The following is a 17,167-nucleotide window of genomic DNA, read 5'->3' as shown; positions in this document are numbered from 1 at the left end:
AGCTGGAAATGGCACATTCCGTGAATTGTTTCTGGCCAGCAACAGTGTTACAGTAAAGAAAGCACTTTCAAGCCAGAGAAGTGGGGGAAAAGCGCTCAGCAGAAAGGGCAGGTGTGGCAGAATAAAAGAGGGATTACACAGCTTTGGATCACACATATTTACAGGGGAAGGAATCAACATAAGATCTGGGCAACGCAATTAATTCAGAATGTGCTGTAGGCTTTAGGATAGAGCAGGCAAGCAGAGCTGTAGCGAAGTGATTTGGGGAGAGCAGGCCTGGTATACCTGTCCTCCTCAGGGTTCACATGTTCTACTAAGATCCTGGGGCTTGGGGGAATCTTGCGGGGCAAAGAGTTGGAGCACCTAGAGGGGCGGGAGGTAAGGAAGGGGAGCATCCCGAGGTAGGAACACCAGGAGAGATTGTTAGTAAGTAAAGGCACAGTCAAGGCTTTGAAACTGTCAATTTTTCTTTCAATCTTTTGGCATAATGTCAGGAAAAAGAATTGGCTTGATTTGTCTCATCGTACATTTCAAATAATGCTAGAAATCTGAGCAAAGCATGCACTTGTGCTGGAACTTACATTTGTTATAGTTCATATTTTTATTGTAAGCAATGTTTAGACTAATTGGCAAATACATTTAATTGTTTCTTGCTGGGAGTCGCATGAAATAATCAACACCTACTTTAGAATAGACATTGAGAGGGAAAGAGACCTGGTGCTTTCTGTAGGTAACAAAATCCACCTATCAGCATTCCTGAAGAGATGGTTCAAATTGTTGGAGAAAGCGTAGGTGTATAACATCCAATAAATGGTGGTCAGCGCGTCGTTACACATATAATCAATGTCTGTGTAAGTGTACACTATATTTAGATTATCGTTTCTGTTTTACCAAACTTTTCTGACAAGGAACTATTTATCCATCTTTTTTCAAATAAATAAAACAAAACGGTAATGTTACCTCCCAGAATATGGGGGTAGCTGGACTACGTTTGCCTTGATTGGTTAGTTTGTTTGTGTAATTGTGTGACATAAAAGTGTATTTGAACTAACCCTTTAAAATACCAAAGTCATTCGATAACACAAACTAACCAATCATGGCAGTGGCAGACCACAAACTCCCATGTTCTGGAAGGTAACATTACTGGTTTAGACAAAGGAGTCTGGTGGCCTTGAAAAGATCATAGTTGGGTAATCTGACAGCAAGGTAAAGCGGCAACAAAGTTCTAAATAAAGCACAATTCACTGAGCTCCTGAAGTTATATTATTATGCTTCAGACTTGAGGGGCCCCATTGCCATTTTCAGTAGTTTATACATTGACTATGGATAAGTAGCTCATACAACTCTGTTTCAAATGTTCAGAAATATTCCTTTAAGCTTACAAATGTTGTATTTAGTAGAGCCAAAAACAATGTCAAGGACAGTTCACACCCCGGCTTTCACCTGCTCCACCCGCTGCCCTCCGGCACGCGCTACAGGTGTATCAAATCCAAAACCAACAAGACAGTTTTTTCCCAAGAGCCATCATTGCTCTTAACACCTGAAAGTCATACCTCTTAATCATCCAGCATATGAAATAAATGTGACTCTATATACATATATATCATTATTATTATTGTAACATTTACATACCTACTATTATTATTTATTACATTATAGATTTTATTTGTATACCCCTGGAAATAATTACTGCACTTTATTCCTTATTCCTAAGTATGTATGCTGCGTGTATTTGTTGTCTTATGTTGTGATGTTTTTTGTTTTGATGGTACCTTTTGAAAGGGAGAAGCATTTATTTATCTCATTGTACATGTATATGGCATTAAACGATTATATTCTATTCTATTTCATTTGTCTAGTCCATACGAAAAACCCAAAACAACAATTTGTGGGTTGTTGTTACCTTTAAAAACAGCCAGGCTTGCTGTTTCCCTCCGTTGCTAGTCTTTGTGCTAAGTTAAGTTAGCGGTTAGCTGCAGCTTATTTACAGACAGAAGAGTGGTATCGTTCTTCTCATGTATCTCTACACAAATGTGTCATTATTTAAAGATATGTTCAGAACACCATTAAATCGTTTTATAAATCAAATTCAACCATTAGGTAGGTGTTTCTCTATGTAAGTGTACTATGGCAAATTCCTTCATGTATGACAGGGACACATGACATGGACTGGGGAAGACATGCAGCATCCTAAACTCAAAATGTCAGATGATTCATGCAGTCTAAAAAATAACTGATTTGAAAGCTGTCACTGAACACAAAGTCTAAGATCATAGTTTCTGTGACATCAGAATCTTGCAAGTTAATTCCACTCGATTTATTCAAAAAGTATGTTCATCTTCTGTTTTATACCTGTCTCTGTCAGGGGAGTGAAAGTTGTTGTCTGGTCTCAGACATGTTGTGCTGGAACTCCTCACTCTGTCCAGCTGCGGCTGCAGGTCGCTGCGCCGCCACAACATGGCAGCAGAGAGGAGAGAGAGAATAGAGATGGAGACAAGATGTACAAGGACGGAGGACGGGAGCAGCAGAGTTGGGAGAAGAGACAGTGAATAATGTGAAAAAAGGATGATGAGTGGGAGGTAGATAAAAGAAAATGCGGAGAAAGTGCCAAAATGTGTGGGTGAAGAGGCGGAAAGGAGATGCAGGGGGGGGAGGGGGCAGAGAGAGGATGGAAGGCCATCAGACAGTAACATGTAACGGCTCTGATGCTGTATCTCCAATTTTTCATAGCCAGTCATTCCTTGCGGCCAAACACTCAGATGGAAGGTTGGTGAGTTGCCATGGGAACCAGGTCTATGTGGGAGAAGGGATTGCTTGTAAGTGGGGGGAGGGGGGCATTTACATACAGCTGTACGTTTGTCACGTCATGCTGCACTTTCAACAGATGGTTGTTCATCGCATGACACTGCACGATGTTTTCAGCCTCACACGGATGGCAACGAGGGCTTAGGAGTTTTGTTTAATGCTCTGCCAGGACATGCTTAAGCCTCTGCTTTGCGTTGAAAAAGGGGGAGAAAGGAAAAGGTTGGGAGGTGCGTGAAGTGGGCGTGTTCTTACCTAACCGTGACCTCATCAGTGAACCTGAGCACACGGTGTGTAAGAATGCTACGAGGCATGGTGCTGCCCACTTCCTGTCTGTGGGGGGGCTTGCTCTTTAGGCATGCTGGGAGAGTGGAGCTGTAGACGGGTCATGCCCCATGAGAGGAGGGCAAAGACCCGCATGCAAAAGGAATGCAAAAGGAAAAGAAAAATGACACATGCAAGTTACAGAAATGATCAGAAAAGACAAAAAGAAAAGAGCAAAGGGGGAAAAATGCATGAAAGTATGCAATCTTCTTGCAAATTATAGGAGGAGACAGTATGGTACGACATCTAATATGGTTTCATATAAAATCACAGTATAAAATTAAAGTTCTTGCTAGGTAAAAAGGGTGTATTATCAAAAAAATACAGGCCTTAGATTAGAAACGCGCCTGCTTTCATGTGTCAATTGACATGTGTTTTATTCATTCATTCTCATTCATTCTCCCTTTTGAATTATTAAAACATTATTCAAAATGTGTGTATATATATATATATATATATATACAGTGGGGCAAACAAGTATTTAGTCAGCCACCAATTGTGCAAGTTCTCCCAATTAAAAAGATGAGAGGCCTGTAATTTTCATCCTAGGTATACCTCAACTATGAGAGACAAAATGAGAACAAAAAAATCCAGAAAATCACATTGTCTGATTTTTAAAAGACTTTATTTGCAAATGATGGTGTAAAATAAGTATTTGGTCAATAATAAAAGTTAATCTCAATACTTTGTTATATACCCTTTGTTGGCAATGACAGAGGTCAAACGTTTTCTGTAAGTCTTGTAAGGTTTTCACATACTGTTGCTGGTATTTTGTCCCATTCCTCCATGCAGATCTCCTCTAGAGCAGTGATGTTTTGGGGCTGTCGCTGGGCAACACAGACTTTCAACTCCCTCCAAAGATTTTCTATGGGGTTGAGATCTGGAGACTGGCTAGGCCACTCCAGGACCTTGAAATGCTTCTTATGAAGCCACTCCTTCGTTGCCCGGGCGGTGTGTTTGGGATCATTGTCATGCTGAAAGACCCAGCCATGTTTCATCTTTAATGCCCTTGCTGATGGAAGGAGGTTGTCACTCAAAATCTCACGATACCCCATTCATTCTTTCCTTTACACGGATCAGTCGTCCTGGTCCCTTTGCAGAAAAACAGCCCCAAAGCATGATGTTTCCACCCCCATGTTTCACAGTAGGTATGGTGTTCTTTGGATGCTACTCAGCATTCTTTCTCCTCCAAACACGTCTAGTTGAGTTTTTACCAAAAAGTTATATTTTGGTTTCATCTGACCATATGACATTCTCCCAATCCTCTCCTGGATCATCTAAATGCTCTCTAGCAAACTTCAGACGGGCCTGGACATGTACTGACTTAAGCAGGGGGACACGTCTGGCACTGCAGGATTAGAGTCCCTGGCGGCGTAGTGTGTTACTGATGGTAGCCTTTGTTACTTTGGTCCCAGCTCTCTGCAGGTCATTGACTAGGTCCCCCCGTGTGGTTCTGGGATTTTTGCTCACCGTTCTTGTGATCATTTTGACCCCACGGGGTGAGATCTTGCGTGGAGCCCCAGATCGAGGGAGATTATCAGTGGTCTTGTATGTCTTCCATTTTCTAATAATTGCTCCCACAGTTGATTTCTTCACACCAAGCTGCTTACCTATTGCAGATTCAGTCTTCCCAGCCTGGTGCAGGTCTACAATTTTGTTTCTGGTGTCCTTTGACATCTCTTTGGTCTTGGCCATAGTGGAGTTTGGAGTGTGACTGTTTGAGGTTGTGGACAGGTGTCTTTTATACTGATAACGAGTTCAAACAGGTGCTATTAATACAGTTAACAAGTGGAGGACAGAGGAAGCTCTTAAAGAAGAAGTTACAGTTCTGTGAGAGACAGAAATCTTGTTTGTTTGTTTGTTTGTTTGTTTGATTGTAGGTGACCAAATACTTATTTTCCACCATAATTTGCAAATAAATTCTTTAAAAATCCTACAATGTGATTTCCTGGATTCTTTCCCCACATTCTGTCTCTCATAGTTGAGGTATACCTAGGATGAACATTACAGGCCTCTCTCATCTTTTTAAGTGGGAGAACTTGCACAATTGGTGGCTGACTAAATACTTTTTTGCCCCACTGTATATAACATTTTATTTATTTATTGTAACCTATGTATTTTTTTCCTTTACATTTTTGCAATGTCTTGGCTGTAAAAATGAAATGCCAGTTAAAATACTTGTCAAAAAATAAATGGATCGTGGTGATCCCCAGAACCAACACACACAGCAAATGACAACAGAAAGTGCATCGCCCTGTCTGACCTCACAGTGAGGAATTCATTATGTAAGTGTAGCCACGGTTCCTCCTGCCCTCCCTGTGGATTGACCCCATACACATATATGGGGAGATTACATGTAATGCTGATTATATAACACAATCTACAGAAAAGGCCGGCTAGGCGCCACGTGGCGAGGAAACCTAGCTACAGTACTGTAGATCTAATATGTATAGGAGTGCCATGAAAAGGATTAGAGCAGACAAGAGGAAAAGGAAATTGCTCAAACAGCAGGTCTGCCTGTGGTTATAAGACCTGAAATAAGAGTATACATATCACTATGTACTCAAATGCCAGGACTCCAGTAACTTCATTAACATAAAACAACAAGGGGGAACAAAGAGAGAGAAACTGGGTTTTTCTATGTAAATGGTAAATGGTAAATGGACTGTACTTATATAGCGCTTTATCCAGTCTTTAAGACCCCTCAAAGCGCTTTACATACTACATGTCATTCACCCATTCGAACCCATTCATACAGAGCAGTGTACCTTACTCTAGGACCTAACATTCACACACCGTTGGCCATGCCATCGGGAGCAACTCAGGGTTAAGTATCTTGCCCAAGGATACATCGACATGTTGACTGCATGGGCTGGGATCGAACCCACAACCTTCTGGTTGAAAGACGACCACACTACCTCACAGCCACAGTCGCCCTATGTTGAAATTGTTGCAACATGGTACAGCACAGCTTTACTAAACTAAACTCACACTTTTCGCTTTCCATTACCAAAAATGGTTGATAGTCTCTCGTACTACAGTGGAAGAGGTGCCAAGCTAGCCGAGCCCTCTAGAGCTCTGATTGGTCTGAGGCCAGGTGCGAGACACAAGTACAGCCTGCACAAACCTGCCACCAAATCACATTTTTGAAAATGGTAGCCTGCTAAACTAGCTGTATGCATCGCTGTACTTTAAAGGGTTTCAGGAATGAGTCCTAAAAACTAAATGATTTAGCATTGTACTACTTCTAGTTCCAGCTTTTTGAAAGTATTTGTGGTTTAATGCCTGAAATAAGATCTGTGGTTTGGACTATGGATTGTCACATTTTGTTCCACCACATAAAATATGTGAGTAAATACCCCACTGCTGGATTCCCACAGCTTTCTGTGTGTCTTAGAAATAATGGTTGCAAACAAGTGACTAAATGAGATTACGAAACATCATCACGCCAAACACGAATGTGACTCTAGTTACAGGTGATGACATGAAGATGTTATTTTTTTGTTAGCTTCTAACTTCTGGTGATTGCATTTATCCTTTAAAAATAAACATATGGGAGATTATTCTGTTAAACACATGTTAGTATTATAAACGTGTGTCCACAATATCCAAAATCCAATGTAAAAACTCCATTGCTTTTTGTCGAAGGAGCTCTAGCGACACTAACTTGCAGGTCAGCCTACAAAAGTATGTCATCACGGCACCACTTTATAGCCTGACTAGTAACCGACTGCAGCAGAAATGCAGTGATCAGTTTTGAATAATTGAGTTGTGTTAAAGGTTGGATGAAATTGCAGATCGAGATTCAGCTAATAATAAAAAAGAAACTATTCTCAAAATGATGCCCTTGTTGATTAGCATGCATGTGTGATCATCCAAGCTTGTGAACCCAACACTTTATTGGCACTTCATTCAATCCAAGAAACTTCTGATATGTTTGGGGAGGTGGTGAGGTGTGATGGGGTACAATGTGATCACACCACTATTGAAAGGATTGAATAATACAGAGGGGAAAGCAACACAGCATTTACCACTCTGGACCAAAGCAAGCACAAGCAGCACAGCATTCTGGGAGACACACGGCCATTTATTGCAGAGGGAGAACACTGCTGCAACTAAATGACCCACCAACTCCACAGATGGAAAAGCTGGAGAGGCACAGAGAAGGGAACGCAACACTGCCTTTCACGCTGAGCGCTTACCTGTAAATGTCTTTATGGATACCGTTTACTAACAGGGGCATTTTGGGGGGTAGTGTGTTGCTGTATCTACATACGCCCCTGGTGGTACGATGGGGAGATCATGCATCGTAAAGCAAGACAAGGAAACAAAAATAGTGGAAGAAATACACAACTCCTGTGAGTATACAAAATGCAAACAAATGGATAAATGAAATTAATCAAAAGAGCTTTGCCTTTCTTTAAGGTCAGCCACTGAGCAGGTGTGTAATCCCCTCACACAGTGATCATTGTTGTGTATGTGTGTGTGTGTGTGTGTGTGTGTGTGTGTGTGTGTGTGTGTGTGTGTGTGTGTGTGTGTGTGTGTGTGTGTGTGTGTGTGTGTGTGTGTGTGTGTGTGTGTGTGTGTGTGTGTGTGTGTGTGTGTGTGTGTGTGTGAGACACAGTTGTGGTCAATAGTCAATCATGACTTTATGATCCGTTGGGTTCATGCATTTGCAAAAAAGCAGACAGTGTCTACAGTCCATTAAACCAACACATGAATCAACATTAGGAGTGTTAACATGGAGGTGTTAAAGTATAGTGAGGATGATGAAGATGATGAAACGGCATATTCTATCAAAATAAGCTGAAGGGTGTTTCTTTTCTTTTTCTTTCTTTCTTTTGTTACCTGTTTGTGTGCAGGCACTCTGCACTCCCGCCCCGGATAGACCTGTGCATCTCCTGGACCTCACTGTCATTGCCATGACGATGGGTGAACATATGAGAAACAACCCAGAGGAAACACAACAGAAAAGGATGGCAACTCAGACAGGTAAAGTGAATTTATGAATGAGAGAAACCAGGAAATCATAACTCTGAGATTTCAATCAAGTCTGCATTCATATTCCAATGACTAATTTCACACTGTTAGTAGGATTAGTAGGAACTGGTTGGGCCACATCACATTACACACATTGATTAACCAAAGCAGGGTTCAGCCTTTATGGAAAATACAAACTATTCAAAAAGTCATGGCACAAGTGCATTTTGGAACTTTATTTCTACACATTGCAGAAGAGTGGCCGGTTGCACAAAAGTCTTCTTTAAGTTTCCTCCTTAAGTAAGGCATTTAAAAGCCTTATTTCTCCTGAACTGAGGGATTTACTTATGTGTGTAAAGAACCTGATCAAAGATCCATCCAGTATCTATTGTTTTTCCAACCCAGTTCAGATTTAAACATGGCCACTTTCTGCATGACAAAAGCATTGAGGCAGCATCAGAGAGCCTCAGTCGCTTCATAGAGCATCTTTTTCAAAGTAGATTGAAAAAGTCTGGAGCCTTCGTCTTTTTTATTTTCATATTTTGTATAGTAGTTGAGTATATGTACCTTGTTACTGTCAAACACTGCCAGAGTATTTTTACGTTTTACGAACAATGATCCAATGTGATCCAATCATGTTACACTAGTTTTAGTAAACTATAACACAGGAGCGATAATCCCCACAGACCCCAGCAGCAGGTTACCTGTCCTCAGAGTACTCGTAGTCCGAGTCCCCGGAGCGCTGGTGCTCTAAGTGGGAGTCGTGGTAGCGGGAGGGGGAGTGGGAGTGGGGGCGGTTCTGGTGGATCTCATCCAGACTCCTGAAGGAAACAAAAATATTATATACAATATACTGAGTTTTTCAGAAGTGGTATGGATCTTATTTTGTGATTTGTAACAAACCTGAAGCTAAATCATAACTAAGAGCATTATGTTCTTACTTATGATTTAGCTGACTCAAAATGAATGTATGCAAAACTATTTGATTTAAAAAATGATGGGAAATACAGATAGCCCGATGTTCTTCCCTTGACTCTGGTCAAAACTATATATAATGAGCCTAACTAGAATTTGAAAATGAGAACAAAATCTGTGAATTATATAAATCACAATGACAACAAAATGTGTTAAAAGCACAACATTGAACATATTTGGCTGCTTTAGCGGGAATAACAGTAAACAACATTGCCAACAATATGTGCCAAAGCCATAAACACAGATATGTATTACTTGGTAGGGATCAGGCTATACAGTTGGATGATTAAAAGTCTTAATAAATACATGTTAACAAGCCGCATCAGTTCTGTGTCAGGGGCAACTGTACCATAAAAACTCACACTGACTGAGACTGTTGTAGACCACACAATAAGCCCTGAAAAAAGCTAAAATGTCAAGTATTTGGACATGTAATCAATATGGGTATGTGAAGCTCTACAGGGATATTCCCTTTGCCAACATCATAACAACTCAGAATCTACAAGAAGGGCCTAGTTTTAGAACTCCAGGATAAGGCCCAAGCATGGAGATGGAACTGACATCTGAAAATGTGTTCGCCAGAGAGGATCCTCAGGATACCATTGCAAAGTAAACTATACAACCCTAATATTTTTTAATGAAATTGTAGCTTATAGCTTTAGCGTAATGTAAAGTGAAGCAGTAAATAACTTGTACTACCTATGAGTTTGCTTAATAAGGTAAGCTAGCAATGCTAACTAGCTCTTTAGCTTTATTTTCTTTGTTTTGTTGCACGTCTTTTTTGTTGTGCGAATGGCATTTTGCAAAAATATTAGCATAACTTTATAAATTAAAGATATGTATCAAGAAATAAAGTCCTACTCTTGACTTTGGTTTTATTCGTTGAGGTTATGTGGTATAGACATATGGATATGTGTTACTATATTTATATCAACCCAGTCTCGTGGCATTTCGTGTTATAGTCACGACATTTAATCTATTGATTCTTGTTCACCAACACGATTTTCCCCTTTTTTTCGTGTCACACAGAACGATTTTAAAAGCAATGTATTTCTACTGGTAGTATGTTTCGTGCCTACAGCACGTCTTTTTGTCCGTTCGGGTCTTGGAAGACCGGAAGCTGTGGGGTTCATAAAAACATGTTCTTACTCAATATCAAGCCACGATTATTGTTTTTATTTTAAATCGTATAATATCTGACTTTTTTTGTCGTCTGTGAGGAAAATAAATGGGGCTCAGAGCCTCAGAATACTGAAATCTGTATTTTTTAAAATCTTTTTTTCCTTCTAATTTGTTATTCTTTTCTAAATAACACACTGTTATTTACTCACAAATAACACACAATTATCCTTGTTTTTATTTATTTGTTTGATTCCATACTCTCTGGCTTTTTTGGCGTCCGTCAGGAACTGAATTTCAAAATAAAAATAACCGGAAACAGACTTAGGCCTATAAGGGACATTTCGAGCATCATTGCGATACACAGCCACTGAACTGATTACCCAAGATCCTCAGCTATGGTTTAAATGTGGATTGGATGTTTTAGCCGCAATGCATGTAGGGATATGGTGTTAATGCGATATGAAATCCGAAAAACATTTCTGTGTTTAGGAAGACCGAAGACACTACACTACCCATAATCCCCAGCTATTGTTTAGGACTACTGTCCCCTTGATTAATGTTCAAGCTCTGGGATTGGATGTTGGAGTGGCAGTGCGCCAAGGTTACGCCGAGCGTCAAACAGCTGTTTGAAATGGAACGAAACCACGTCAGACTATCCAAAACTGGAATCTAACGCCCCCCCCAGAACTACACATGCTGGCTATTGTGTTTTGCAAAATGTTCTATGGGACGTCTCTACTGAACGTTCTCGTTTTTCCCACAATTAGAAGTTGCCAGTATTAAACACATTGGTGTTATCAAATGTAAAACATATAATTAATAAATGGGTGAAAATCGTTTGTGTCCTGCGCTGCATTAATATATACAAGGGGTCGGCAACCTTTTTGATATGAAGTGCCATTTAAAAAAAAAATGTTTATCAGCGTGCCAACGATCGAGAATTATCAACGGGGGGGGGGAGGGGGGGGTCGAGGAGCGAACTATCAGCAGGAGGGCAGGGGGAGCCTCGCTGCGGGGAAGCAGTGTGTGGACCTGTCAGCGCAACTTACATGATGTCGAATTTAACAAACACTTTTAAATAATTGGTTTAAACGGCATAATAATAACGACGATCGTCCGTTCTGTGATTCTCCAGAACACACATGCTATGATATTAGGGTCATGCAGAGTGAGATGAGATCGCTGTCCCTTTAAGAGAGAGAGAAAGAGGGGTGTGGCTTGTGCATGTGTGTGTGTGGATGGTAGAGCGACAGTGAGGGAACGTGTGTTTGTTTCTGAAAGTAAAACGAGGCAGCAGAAAAACAGAGGTCTGTGATGTATTTTGTGAAACAGAAGAACAGCTAAATAAATGCAACGGCCTCCTAAGAAGAGCTCGCCTCTCTCCAGTCATTTAAGCTAAAGTGGGTTATTGAACCTGAAGCTTGTTGCTTCTTCCCTCCTCGACTACGGTCTGGGAGCCGACAGGAAAGTTCAACACACAGATGGCCAGACCGCCCCTTTGTAGCATATTATTTCGATGAGAGATGAGCAGATCGCCACTGGGCTTTCAACTAAATACACAGCCACGCAAAAACTGCGACATTTGTACAGCTCCTTATGGGTACTGCAATTAGTGAAGTGCTTTTCTCCGTGGTGAAACGATCAGCACTGCACCACGGAGGAAAGCGGCAGAAAGTCACCTGGAGATAAAGAGAACGGGGCTGTGTTGCGTGCATGGCAGGTAACGGGGAGACGCGCTCTGGCGGCGGTCTCGTTCAGGATCCGAAAATACAATTTAAATATTTTTGCACACTTATTCCACTTATTCCTAGTGTGCCACTGGTTACGGTGCCGCGTGCCAATGCTGGCACGCGTGCCAGGGGTTGCCGACCCCTGATATATACCCACATGACAGCTCATTGTTACTTTGTAATTCTACTCCACTACAATTCAGAGTTTAACCTGGTATTTTTACTCCACTACATTTATTTGAGTTACTTTGCAGATTCTGATTAATGATGTGAAATATAAACAACCCTTAAATCAGACTTTAGTTACACCTGAGTAAAATTCAGGGGAGGTGATTGTCAAGTGCCAACAATCAGGAGAGATATCTGATAGTTGGTGCTTGAGAAGACTAAACATTTATCTGCAATTGACATGAATGGAAACGAGTTATAAAGTATATTCATGACTCGTTATTCCCTACTAATAGTTAATTAAAGACTGTATAATGGCTATTTTGCACATGCCTTACAAGATTTCAAGATTTTCTAAGGTTTATTGACATATCATACACACAACTATGTTGTAGTTATGCAATGAATGAAAAACTTGGGTCACAGCTGAGGTTCCTCAACAGTGCATTACAAGACATCTATCAATATGTGTGTATACCTCCACCATTAAACTGTCAAATTCTGCACATTTCATATCTACATCCATAAGAGTATAATTCATATGTATAATATCAGTTAAAATAAGTGCTTCAACATAGTTAACATTGCAGGAAAGCAATATATTAGACGTTAAGTACTTTGTCAGGCTTAATATTTATCTTTTGATACCCCCAAAGCTTTTTTCTTATTTAAAAGAAGACCTATTATTTAATGTTTAAATAAAGGTTAATTCGTTTTACTGTTTTGCAAATCCTCCTATTAATATCTTTGTACATCCTGCACTAAAATGTTTTATTGTAGAGATCACTTATAGTATCTTCTTGATTTTTTATATTCTATATTGCTATCATTGACCTTCTACTTTCCCCCTATGAAAGTATGTACTCTTAATATTTTTTAATCAAATATATAACACATAAAAACAATAATTCAATAACGCGCTTTAACCACTAGGCGGTACACACAGCCATAATAACTTTGTATTATTAGTGTAGGACATTTATGTATATACAACATCTGAAGATGTGTAGTTTTATTCATGTTTTCCCATAATTTTACAGCATATTGCTATACTATTTCAGACTCAGTATTTACATTCTTATATTCAAAGAAAATCAGTAATATCTTTAAAAACAACAAGTGCTTTTATATCAGCTGGTGTAAATATAACCTATCTACGAATTAGATCAAATGTAAAAGTCAGCCGAATTAGTGTTGATACTGTTAGGAGACGTATTGTGTGAAGATAAATTGAAGATTTTGTTTAATTAATATAATGATATATTTATGATCCACGTCAAGTACTCAGTTTCGGCGGCATTTCTTCCAGTTTTTTCAAAGGTCTTCTCATCAGGGCTCTATAAATAAAGAATTACAGCAGATCTGTAATATGTAATGCAGCCGAACCGTGTATTACAATGTCGTTATGTGATGATTTTCAAAGAGAACAGCAAAAACACTCGGAATAAAGTATTATTTTTTATTTTTTTTAAGTTTTTCTGATTTGATATGACATGAACACCATATCCCTACATGCATTACGGCTAAAACATCCAATCAGCGAGCTTAAACCATAGCTGAGGATCTTGGGTAATCAGTTCAGTGGCTGTGTATCGCAATGATGCTACGTCTGTTTCCGGTTATTTTTATTTTGAAATTCAGTTCCTGACGGACGCCAAAAAAGCCCGAGATTATGGAATCAAACAAATAAATAAAAACAAGGATAATTGTGTGTTATTGTTGAGTAAATAACAGTGTGTTATTTAGAAAAGAATAACCAATTAGAAGGAAAAAAAGATTAAAAAAAATACAGATTTCAGTATTCTGAGGCTCTGAGCCCCATTTCTTTTCCTCGCAGACGACAAAAAAACTCAGACATTATACGATTTAAAATAAAAACAACAATCGCGGCTTGATATTGAGTAAGAACAAGTTTTTATGAACCACACAGTTCCGGTCTTCCAAGACCCGAGGACAAAACGACGTGCTGCAGGCACGAAACATACTACCAATAGAAATACATTGCTTTTAAAATCGGGAAAATCGTGTTGGCGAACACGAATCAATAGATTAAATGTTGTGACTATAACACGAAATGCCGTGAGACTGGGTTGATTTATATATATCTATGCCCTTTAGTCAATTATTTTAATTGTCAAGCACAAAAAAAACAATTAAGTAAATGCTAGGGCTGTCAACGCGTCAGCGCTTGATCTTGAAACCTTTATCCATTAAAAAAGAATGCAAATTAATCAAATTGCCATGTGTATTTGTTTTATCTCCTCACAAAAAGTAAATATTAGCATTGTAAACATAATGTTTAATAAGGATTAATCACAGGTTATTATTGTGATTAATTTCTAAATAGATTGACACCACTAATAAATACACTGCACACTATACTATAGAGTCAATTATTCTAAAAGAAGCATGATAAACACATGCCATTTTCGGGCCAAGTCTGGAGCTCTGCAGTGAAACACTATTACATTATTGACAACACATGACTAACCCTACTGACTACCCTTCAGATACTGGATAGTGCTGATGAACACTGTCCCCACAGACACCACTCTGACAGTTCCCCAGCTCTCTGGCAGGTGCACTGACCTTTGCATTGGCACGTGTGCAGGGCGGGAGCGGGCCCTGCAGGAGTCCTCCCTGTGGGGGGACACGGAGCGGGAGCGGTGCTGCACGGCCCGCTGCTGATCCGGCACCGCGAGCGTACTGCCCCGCTCTCTCTCCCTGGAGTTACGCTCTGCACCTACACACACACACACACACACACACACACACACACACACACACACACACACACACACACACACACACACACACACACACACACACACACACACACACACACACACACACACACACACACACACACACACACACACACACACACACAGTGTTGATTCATAGATACACACATAGAAACAGAAACACACACACATACAGACATTAGTTGCGTGTCCTCTGATTAGGATGGACCAGCAGTGTGACTACGGCTAGAGATGCCATTATCTTACAGACTGTAAACATCACATCAGGATGTTCTACAGGCAACAGGTTAGCAGGTCATGTGAGCTAGCCTGAGTAACTGACTGGCCGTTTCTCAATCGCGAGGAAACTGGCTTCCAAGCCAATATTTCAAGGATACTACGTCATCGAGTGCCGTCGAAGGACTGTTCCAATCTCCAGCATACTTGGAATTCCACCGAGGCCACGTCCTTGGTTTGGGGGTAATTTCGAGGCTGCACGTGGGTAGACTTCGCGTCCTTCAAATCCCCACAATGCTTTGCGCACGGACCAATTTCAAAAACCCTTGCGGAGAATGGCTGAACCTGAACCGACGCAGCGCAGCACACATTTAAATGTAAGTATGTAGTGGCGTAGAACATGTGTTGGTAAATATGTTACTTTGTTGCATTTGTTATCACCAAAAATGTGTTCCGTGAAAGTAAAGCAAGTTCATAATTAGATAGACATCGTGAGGTATTTATTTTCGGTACAGTTTATGTTGAAACCGTTAAAGAGAGTGGCACACTTGTTAGCCTGTTCCATTCTTCTTTGTTTTCCGAAGCCGTGGCTTGGAAGTATACTTGCTTCGTTTCTGAAGGAAGTGACTTGCAAGTATGCAACTACCAAGCCAGTATCCTCGCGATTGAGAAACGGCCACTGTTTCTGCAGTGACTCTGTCAGACCTGAGATCAGCGGGTGAAAGCGGAAAGGTGTCTTTTGTTTTCTGCAAAGATAAAGTTAAAAACACATCCTAATGTTTGGAACCCTCCCGATTGATTGATTACCATAAAAACCAGCAACATTGACAGAAATGTTGTGTCTTTTTGATAAAGAAAGATAAGGTACAAGCCTGTGTACATAAAAACTATTGGTAACAATTTGGTAAAAAACATCTGTTCTCTTTAAAAAGCACAACATGCAGTTTAAATTAGCTCCAATTTGGAACATAACATTAACCAGATTTATAATATTATTATTATGTCAATATATTTCTGTGTTAATGTACATTAAATATGTATCATAGACTATTACATTATCATTGTCACTACTGTATTTCTGGGCTACATCATTGCATCTCTTTTGGGATTTATCCTGTATGCATATCCTTTTCATCCTTTTTTATTTATTTTTTTACATTTCCACATAAAGCTATCCCTTCCTAAAGAGCACAGCTTTTCATTTCAAGTGTGTGTATAAAGTTGCATTCACATGATATGCGTTCTGCTCTTTGCTCACTGCAGTTGGGCGCAGAGCATTACGTTCAACACAGCAGATTTGTTTATGTGGTTACCTCCCTATGCTATACATTCAACCAGTGGCGAGCCGTCAGGGCCCACTAGGCCCTCTCTAATAATATTGGAAAACATAACAAAAATAATATATATATTTTTGTTATATTTTTCATTGGTTTTACCAAAATAACTTGATTTAATTGTATTTAAAATAACATTTCCAAAGAAGTAAATCCTTCGAATCTGCCTGTTGAGTTTCTGTTTGAATGTGAAGGGTTAAATGAAAGAAGCTCGTCTCTGCGAGTTATGTGAGATATGAGCTGATTGGTGGTCAAGCTGTAAATGCAGAGGGCCCGCTATAGTAGCTGAACGAGAGAGTAATGTCAAATTACAGTACAATTGACCAATCATATCTTCCCTCTAAATGGGTGGGCTTTATTTTTCGCGGACTTTATGTCAAGTTCCGCCCGCTGTGAAGTTTATGCATGTGTATATAGTGGTGCAGTGAGGCGTCCTAAAACCCGTAAGTAAGCTGCGCATGGGTTCCCTCGACAAAAAAGCAATGGGATTTCTAGGTGTAACGGCCCCTACACACGACGGCGTGCGTTGCCGCTTCAACGCTTCTGCCCATTCACTTTGAATGGGGTGACTTCACCCCATTCACTTTGAATGGGGTGATGTCATGATTCGTCGAACTGCATTGTGGGAGCAAAGCGTAGCTTCTCTCGCGGTGCTCGCTGTAAAAGTAGAGCAATGTTCTACTTTTGCCGCCTCGACGGAGGCATCAGCCAATCAAATCATATGCCAGTACAAGCTCTAGCCAATCAAACC

The 17,167-nt window shown here is 40.1% G+C and overlaps 1 protein-coding gene across 26 annotated transcripts in view; it reads right to left on the bottom strand.

Annotated features, from left to right (window-relative positions):
- The window catches only part of rims1b (regulating synaptic membrane exocytosis 1b), a 172,185-nt gene that overhangs the window by 24,012 nt on the left and 131,006 nt on the right, over nt 1–17,167 (bottom strand). For 7 of the 26 annotated variants that reach the window (XM_079684247.1, XM_079684236.1, XM_079684256.1 and 4 more), the window contains 6 exons: nt 14,691–14,844; nt 8,811–8,927; nt 7,975–8,037; nt 3,058–3,177; nt 2,353–2,442; nt 286–363 (listed from right to left, as the gene is read on the bottom strand). In XM_079684247.1, coding sequence (XP_079540373.1) covers nt 286–363; nt 2,353–2,442; nt 3,058–3,177; nt 7,975–8,037; nt 8,811–8,927; nt 14,691–14,844 — 622 coding nt within the window. Of the gene's footprint in view, nt 1–285; nt 364–2,352; nt 2,443–3,057; nt 3,178–7,328; nt 7,407–7,974; nt 8,038–8,810; nt 8,928–14,690; nt 14,845–17,167 lie in introns of all 26 variants that reach the window. The other 19 variants (XM_079684255.1, XM_079684261.1, XM_079684238.1 and 16 more) reach the window with 11 other exon arrangements.

Source organism: Notothenia rossii (assembly GCF_949606895.1).
Source record: "Notothenia rossii genome assembly, chromosome: 1".
NCBI classification, from domain to species: domain Eukaryota; kingdom Metazoa; phylum Chordata; class Actinopteri; order Perciformes; family Nototheniidae; genus Notothenia; species Notothenia rossii.
This window is presented reverse-complemented; position numbering and strand designations above follow the sequence as displayed.